At 42.3% G+C, this 8,733-nt stretch overlaps 1 protein-coding gene across 1 annotated transcript in view; it reads right to left on the bottom strand.

Moving 5' to 3' along the window:
* The window catches only part of LOC103518926 (dmX-like protein 2), a 21,021-nt gene that overhangs the window by 2,735 nt on the left and 9,553 nt on the right, over positions 1 to 8,733 (bottom strand). The window contains exons 3-9 of the mRNA XM_026830590.1: positions 7,738 to 7,907; positions 7,301 to 7,411; positions 6,828 to 6,895; positions 6,086 to 6,186; positions 5,569 to 5,646; positions 4,570 to 4,829; positions 1,137 to 1,361 (exon numbers count right to left, since the gene is read on the bottom strand). Of these exons, the coding sequence (XP_026686391.1) occupies positions 1,137 to 1,361; positions 4,570 to 4,829; positions 5,569 to 5,646; positions 6,086 to 6,186; positions 6,828 to 6,895; positions 7,301 to 7,411; positions 7,738 to 7,890 (996 nt within the window). The 5' untranslated portion in view covers positions 7,891 to 7,907. The remainder of the gene's footprint in view (positions 1 to 1,136; positions 1,362 to 4,569; positions 4,830 to 5,568; positions 5,647 to 6,085; positions 6,187 to 6,827; positions 6,896 to 7,300; positions 7,412 to 7,737; positions 7,908 to 8,733) is intronic.

The raw sequence follows: 8,733 nt of genomic DNA, 5'->3' as shown, positions 1-8,733 counted from the left end.
GGTTAAAATAGGTGCTGCGGTTGGCGGTATTTTGATCGCTTTTTGGCGGGTTTCGACCGTTTTTTGGCGGTTTTCAGCTATAGTGACGATGTATATTTGAGATGATGCTTATTTGAGTGTTCTTTTACTCTAACTTTTACAATATGTCTAACCGTTTTGTCGCTATAGCTGAAAACCGCAAAAAACGGTCGAAATCTGTCCAAAAGCGGTAAAAATACCGCCAATCGCAGCAACCATCTCAACCAAACGTTTTGTGTTGCATCTTTGTCACATTTGTGAACTACATACCAAATTTCAAGTCTCTAGCTTATACCGTTCCCGAGATATTGTTAAATTACACCGAAAACCGCCAAAAAGCGGTAAAATGCCGCCAACCGTTGCACCAACCTTAACCAAAAGTTTCGTATCGCATCCTTGTCACATTTGACAGCTACATATACCAAATTTCAAGTCTCTAGCTCTTACCGTTCTCGAGATATTTTGTTTACAGACAGACACACACACGGACCAATTACTGAAACTTTGGATTTAGGCTCTAGGGACCTCAAAACGTGTTTTGACACTTTAAAACTGACCATCGAAAATTTGACCCGATTAGATTACTTTCCTTCCTATAGGATAAGTAAAGTAAAAAGGTGTGAACGGACCTTTTTGTCCTTTCTAACAGGTCAATCTATTGTGGCGCGGTAGCCCTCATAAGAAATCTTCTGTTATGATGCCGGTTTTTGTATCCAAAGTTTCTAGCTTTTATTAATGTCTTTTATTAATTATTATTAATAAAGCTGAAAGTGTTTTTCTGTCTAATTCTCAAGTAAATTGTTGTACTTAATTCAATAAAGATTAGAAATAAGAAAACAATTTCCGAAAGTAAATGGTTCCCTCAAATTAAATTGATCCCAAGGGTATGCAACCTCCATGGCCGAATGGCCACTAATCACCATCATTAATTATGGAAGCTGTCTGCAAAATTTGTGCGACCTATGGCTAAAGGTAAAGTCGTGAGAAGAGCTAGTTCCTTTTGATTCGACTTGCCCTCTTTGATCTGCAGGGTTCCCGGCTGACTACCAAACAGGCCGGGAATCCTATAACTCTTTGATCTGTGGGGTTCCCGGCTGATCGGGAATCCTATCACTTACCTTATTGAGGAAATAAGACACCATGCTCATTTCCGGGGACAGGAACTGTTCCCGGTACGTCGGCTTGTCCTCTTTGATCTGCGGGGTTCCCGGCTGACTACCGAACTGGCCGAGAATCTTCATGTTGAGACGCATGCGTTGATTTGTGATGGAGCGCATGGCGTTCCACATTCCCGGCGATCCTTGGTCACTACTCACGCTGTCTTCACGCTGTAGAGAACCGATCTGCAAATGAAATCGAAAAGTCATGCACAAAAGTCAAGGGAAAGTCACGCAGGAAGTCAAGGGATTAGGGTTTAATATCGATAAAGGATTTTTTTCACCTTCTCTTTAATAGAGTTGATAGAGGGAACTGTAACTGCTAAGGTCTTGTTGTCCCGAAATCGAAGAGAGAAGGAGGGCAGGATAGGAGGAAGTCAGCCGTTCCGGGAACGAACCTTATCTGTGTAGGATAAAGTCCGCCCCGGGCGGAAATCGAAAGGCAGGAGGCAGGAGCGCTACCCTTCAAGCTAACTTGGCTGGCCAATGTTAAGTTTGAGAAAGAACACTATCAGTGGAAAAATGTTGTTGTTGTTGTAACAAATGTCCGAATTTTTGGCCATTAGGCCATTTTCCCTGGCATCCCAGTATTTCTCTACGATGTGATTGCTGGTTTCCAAAGTGGGGCAGGAGTTGAGATGAGAAGAGTTCATAGGGGATTTTAAGGAAAAAAAGAAAATACTTTGAAAATGGCCCTTCAAAGACCTCCTTAAATAAAATATGTATTATCAGATATCTCCTTAAATTAACTATTTTAACAAATCAACTCACATTACTCTGAGGGGCCGCCGACGGGCTACTGGTGGCCATTTTGAGCACGGGCGGAAATCGAAAGGCAGGAGCGCTACCCTTCAAGCTAACTAGGCTGGCCAATGTTAAGTTTGAGAAAGAACACTACCAGGAGAAAAAGGTTGTTGTTGTAACAAATGTCCGAATTTTTGGCCATTAGGCCATTTTCCCTGGCATCCCAGTATTTCTCTACGATGTGATTGCTGGTTTCGGGCGGGAATCGAAAGGCAGGAGGCAGGAGCGCTACCCTTCAAGCTAACTAGGCTGGCCAATGTTAAGTTTGAGAAAGAACACTACCAGGAGAAAAAGGTTGTTGTTATTGTAACAAATGTCCGAATTTTTGGCCATTAGGCCATTTTCCCTGGCATCCCAGTATTTCTCTACAATGTGATTGCTGGTTTCCAAAGTGGGGCAGGAGTTGGGATGAGAAGGGTTCGTAGGGGATTTTAAGGAAAAAGGTAAGAAAATGGCCCTTCAAAGACCTCCTTAAATAAAATATGTATTATTAGATATCTCCTTAAATTAACTATTTTAACAAATCAATTGCCAGCCTAGTTAGCTTAGTTGGTAGTGTGTCTGCCTTGTAAGCGCTAGGCCGCGGGTTCGATTCCCGCCCGGGGCGGATTTTATTGGGGCAGGAGTTGAGATGAGAAGAGTTCATAGGGGATTTTAAGGAAAAAGGTAAGAAAACGGCTCTTCAAAGACCTCCTTATATAAAATATGTATTAAGGAGCGCGGTAGCGCTCCGCCCCGCCAAGTCAAGAAAGTTTGACCGCTTATTAGATATCTCCTTAAATTAACTATTTTAACAAATCAACTCACATTACTCTGAGGGGCCGCCGACGGGCTACTGGTGGCCATTTTGAGCAGCTTCTTCGCGCCGCCCCCAAACAGTCCCGCCCAGGACTTTTCCGTGAACTTCTGCCCGGCCAGTCGGTACAGGATGTGACAGTCACATGTGGCGTAGGCGTACACCAGCAGAGACAGATAGGTGGCTACGAACACTTCGCATAGGAGTATGTTGAGACGGGGAGTATCTTCGTCTTTCTCACGGGCTAACAGGGCTCGCAGGTTGGTGACACCTGTAGTAAAAAAGATAATATTTTATGTGACACCTGTTGAAAGACAAAATGAGTTTGTGATACCTGTAGCAAGATATAATATAGTGAGTGACATCTGTATCGAGGCAAGATGTAATATAATGACTATAATGAGTGACACCATGACACCTGTAGTAAGATACAACTAAGTACTAGGTACACCAGCAGAGGCAGACAGGTGGCTACGAACACTTCGCATAGGAGTATGTTGAGACAGGGCGTATCTTCGTCTTTCTCATGGGCTAGCAGAGCTCGCAGGTTGGTGACACCTGTAGTAATATAGTGAGTGACATCTGTATCAAGGCAAAATGTAATATAATGACTATAATGAGTGACACCATGACACCTGTAGTAAGATACAACTAAGTACACCAGCAGAGGCAGATAGGTGGCTACGAACACTTCGCATAGGAGTATGTTCAGACAGGGCGTATCTTCGTCTTTCTCATGGGCTAGCAGAGCTCGCAGGTTGGTGACAGCTGTAGCAAAATATGATATAATTAGTGACACCTGTAGCAAGATATGTATATTATGTGACATCTGTAGCAAGACATAATATTTAGATAGGTACTTCACAACTGTAGCAAGATATTGAATAAGTTGTTTTAACTACACCTGTAGCAAAATATATTATATGAGTGACACCTGTAGTACGATAGAATATAGAATATGAGAAGATCCACCAGAGAAACAAGACCTCCCTGGAGATATGGAGAATGGATATGAAGAAGGGTTTCAAATAAATTGTACACTCTTACATTATACCTATGTATTTTCGCTTGTAACATGACATCTATAGCAAGTAACATGACATCTATAGCAAGATATATCTAAATACTTCATATGGGAAAATTCTTGACATCTGAAGCAAAATATAAAATCCAGGAAATAAAATGAAATCGAAAAGTCATGCACAAAAGTCAGGGGAAAGTCACGCAGAAAGTCAAGGGATTGGGGTTTAATATCGATAAAGGATTTTTTTCACCTTCTCTTTAATAGAGTTGATAGAGGGAACTGTAACTGCTAAGGTCTTGTCGTCCCGAAATCGAAGAGAGAAGGAGGGCAGGATAGGAGGAAGTCAGCCGTTCCGGGAACGAACCTTATCTGTGTAGGATAAAGTCCGCCCCGGGCGGAAATCGAAAGGCAGGAGGCAGGAGCGCTACCCTTCAAGCTAACTAGGCTGGCCAATGTTAAGTTTGAGAAAGAACACTACCAGGAGAAAAAGGTTGTTGTTATTGTAACAAATGTCCGAATTTTTGGCCATTAGGCCATTTTCCCTGGCATCCCAGTATTTCTCTACGATGTGATTGCTGTGGGGCAGGAGTTGAGATGAGAAGAGTTCATAGGGGATTTTAAGGAAAAAGGTAAGAAAACGGCTCTTCAAAGACCTCCTTATATAAAATATGTATTAAGGAGCGCGGTAGCGCTCCGCCCCGCCAAGTCAAGAAAGTTTGACCGCTTATTAGATATCTCCTTAAATTAACTATTTTAACAAATCAACTCACATTACTCTGAGGGGCCGCCGACGGGCTACTGGTGGCCATTTTGAGCAGCTTCTTCGCGCCGCCCCCAAACAGTCCCGCCCAGGACTTTTCCGTGAACTTCTGCCCGGCCAGTCGGTACAGGATGTGACAGTCACATGTGGCGTAGGCGTACACCAGCAGAGACAGATAGGTGGCTACGAACACTTCGCATAGGAGTATGTTGAGACGGGGAGTATCTTCGTCTTTCTCACGGGCTAGCAGGGCTCGCAAGTTGGTGACACCTGTAGTAAAAAAGATAATATTTTATGTGACACCTGTTAAAAACGGAGGCCAACTCACCAATCGGACACCTTCTTATGAACGCCGGCCGTGTCGCTATCACAGAGGCTTTGATAAATGCAGGCCGAAACATTACTAACACATGTATAACTCGATCATTGTGTAGTACTTGTATTAAATGTAGATATCGTAGTATTATTGTAAGTTGTTCAAGAACAAATCTCTAGGCTAGGATTTTTAGCTAAATCCCCTTTAGGGGTGTTTTTATTTAGTGTAGCACGATTCTCGAAAAGGAGCTCTTCCAGCCAACCAACCTCAACCACATTTCAGTTTATTTAAAACGAATTAAGTGTGGTTCTAAGTTTTACCTCGACATTACCTTACCACGACTATCAATTTCCCTTCACCACACAGACAGACAGGCACATTATGTACACATGTAAATTCAGATGGTAACAGAGGCAAGTTCATTGCTACTTACTGATAAAGAGGTTTATTGCTGTGACTTAATATTCTAACCACTAGTCTAGATCGGTTTGCCTAAATTTTTGCCAGAAATGTTCATGTGCCCGATCAGACCTTCAAGGACCCCGAAGCCGGAACGAGCCCTCTGTCTAAAGGAGTTCTAAAAGTTAATTGAACCAGTACTCCTTTTGAGCTCGAGTGGACAAGGACCCCACATAATACCTTCAATTTCTCTTAAACGCCACTCCCTAAAACCAATTTTAACGAAAATCTTACCTTTCTCATCACCCAGAAGGGCTCTCTCATCGTCTACATCCACTTCTGGTGCCTCCTCCTCATCATCACTCCATTTGACTCGTGTAGTTTAGTAGTGTTAATGTTAATCCAAAAATGATAATGATTAGTGATGCTTAGACAAAAACATCAAAAAATTGTATACAGAAATCTCCAGTAAAAGCATGAGAAAAGGTGATGAACCGAACAAATTTGAAGGTACCTACTGAACTATCTACTGAAGAATTTGAAGACAATACGAAGACCGATACCTTTCTTATCAAACACAGAGGGCATAGAAATACGAGAGAGAATCAAGTACTGGCGAACCAGGGCCTGGACACAAGACAAAATCTGAAGAATTTCCAAAAATCCCTAAACCAGGAATTTGTCTCCATGAAGAATTTAAAGACAATGCCGACACCGATACCTTTCTTATCAAACTCAGAGGACATAGAATAAGAGATACAAGACAATCAAGTACAGTCAAACCTGAAGACAATCGAGTTATAGTATTGACCGACCTTGCCTTGAGATAACCTGATAGTATTGGTGAAGTTAATCTCCTTTCCAAACACTGCTCGGTATGGATATTCAACAGCGTGAAGTGAATGAACGGTGCTCGTGGCATAAATTTATTTATCAATACTACTGTTATATCCGAACGAACACCGGGATAAGTGTTCAGCTCTGTTCTTCATTTGAACTTGACTAAGTACAATTAGAGGCAGAGTTAAGGGTTCCCCTTACTCTAGAAGTGAGAAATCGCTTCGAAGGCGGAAGGTATGAAAAAAAAATTTCATACCTTTTTCTTTTTTTTTTCTTGGTATGAAAAAATACCAAGAATTGAAGAGTCTGTCTTTCATGTTAAGGGAGATGTCTGATGTTTTAATACATGGGTTTCTGTGGGTAATCAATAGAATATGCTTTGGAAGTCAGGGTGCTAATGTTGAAAATTTATATCTCCTTGGCCAAAGTGCCTCAGAGAGGAAATATAAAATACGGTTTAACATAGGCCCTTCTTTCCTATGAACGATTCAAATGAAAAACTGATAAATGGAGGCCGCCTCCTCACCAATCGGACACTTTCTTATGAACGCCGGCCGTGTCGCTATCACATAGGCTTTGATAAATGCAGGCCGACAACGCGATGGCCAAATCATACAAAGCTTTTGACCCCGCCGGGGATCGAACCCGGGTCTCCCACGTACAAGGCGAGAGCAGTTAAAAATGAAAAACTGAAAAAACGGAGGCCAACTCACCAATCGGACACCTTCTTATGAACGCCGGCCGTGTCGCTATCACAGAGGCTTTGATAAATGCAGGCCGATAAAATGAGACACGTGTTTCAGCGTTTTTCGAAATTCAAAAGCATTCTCAAGATATTTCGAGTGGCTCGTTTTTTTATACACCCTGTATGTACCAAATTTCATCAAAATCCGACCAGGCAATCGGGAGTTTGGCGGCACAAACAAATATCCGAACTAAATGCAAAACGGTCGAGTTAAAACGCAGACCTTCACTTCGTTTGATCAATTATATACAGGGTGTCCCACAAAGCACTCACCATGAGGATTGACAGCTTCCACGGTAACCACTTCGTCCTTGTCATCCCAGTTGATGGTTCCTGTATGTATGAGAGGATTATGATGATGATCCACCGTCTTGCTAGGACTCTCCAGAACGTCTGAAACATACAACCAGAAGTAGAAATTAACTAAATGTTGCAGGCCGACAACGCGACGGCCAAATCCCGCAACACGAACAGCTCGCTTAGATTAACGCGGGTGATGGTGGGTGGGGCGCGCATTTCTACTATCGTCTGCAACATATCGTGCGCGAAACACTGGAACAAAGCAAGAAGATCAGGATTGGAATTAGAGGTCAATTAAAATGTACATTCTTGTACTTATGGACATAAACCCTGAATACTTACCTGTAAATGTCTGTTGAGTCTTAAACCCCTAGCAATTATACAGAGACATAAAATCAATCAAGCAATACTTACCTGTAAAAGTAATATTTTTCATTTTTGACCAAGTGGAAAATTCAATTAATTTTTCAGGTTTTTCTTTAAAATTTCACGATTTTCCATGACTTTTCCAACACTTTTTTGGCCGATTTTCAGATGCCATGACATTTCCAGGTCGCGTATAAACCCTGAATACTTACCTGTAAATGTCTGACGGGGTCGGCGACGACTGTTTTGTTGCACGCCACTGATGCAGACAGCAGAGGCAGTGTCGTAGGGAAGGGTAGGGGCGAGAGGAGTGTCTGTTGGGTTTTCTCCTGTTGTAGTTCCTGCAGAAGGAGGACGAGTTCCATGCGTACCGAGGCTAGACCTCCGCCACTGGCGCCGTAAACTAAATGCAAAACGGTCGAGTTAAAACGCAGACCTTCACTTCGTTTGATCAATAGATCAGTTGCGCTTACTTGGGTGATGTTTCAAAGTCATAGAGCAGGAAAAATGAGGACCAACGGAATTTTTCTTCTTCTTCTAAGACTTCTAGATACCGAGATAAATCGATTTAAAAAATACAGGTAAATCGTGAAGTTTGACGTCACGGCATACGCTCCCGTAGGCGATGACGTCATAATTCATGACTCCCGCTTCGTTTGTTTGTGCGCAAGCGTTTCTGCGCATTTTGACGTTAAGTCTGACGTCACAACTCTTTGAACTTTGTCATTGGAACGGCAATTAAAAATTGAATTTTCGACCTTTTAAAGTTACTTTTTTGGAGTTTTGACCTCAGATTCGAATTTTTCACAACTTTTTACGTAGGAATCGACCTTTTATTAATAATATTTTCCCAATTGCAACTGCTCCATTACGGGCTTTTTTAAATACGTGATGGGGGGTTTTTGCTACAAAAAAACTCTTTGGACAATGCACTGACAGCTACAGGGTCATGGGCTAAAAAGATATTTCTTTGGTACGGAAAGTCCTTATTACAAAGTCCAGAATCATATTGTATTGCAGTCAATCAATAAAAGTTTTGACATGCCGCCGGTGAGTGTGCGTCTTGGCTGGGTCAGATAGTCCGTCGGCCTTGCATACACACCTTAACTTCTGGTTTTCCAGACGAGCAAAACACCAGGATACTCCCAGGATAATATCGACACTCTAGAGACTGGTTAGACACCACGACACGCGCGGACGTAGGATAT

Source organism: Diaphorina citri, unplaced genomic scaffold (genome assembly GCF_000475195.1).
Source record: "Diaphorina citri unplaced genomic scaffold, Diaci psyllid genome assembly version 1.1 scaffold2437, whole genome shotgun sequence".
Lineage (NCBI taxonomy): Eukaryota > Metazoa > Arthropoda > Insecta > Hemiptera > Psyllidae > Diaphorina > Diaphorina citri.
The sequence above is the reverse complement of the archived record's forward strand: the minus strand, read 5'-3'. Positions and strand labels throughout refer to the sequence as shown.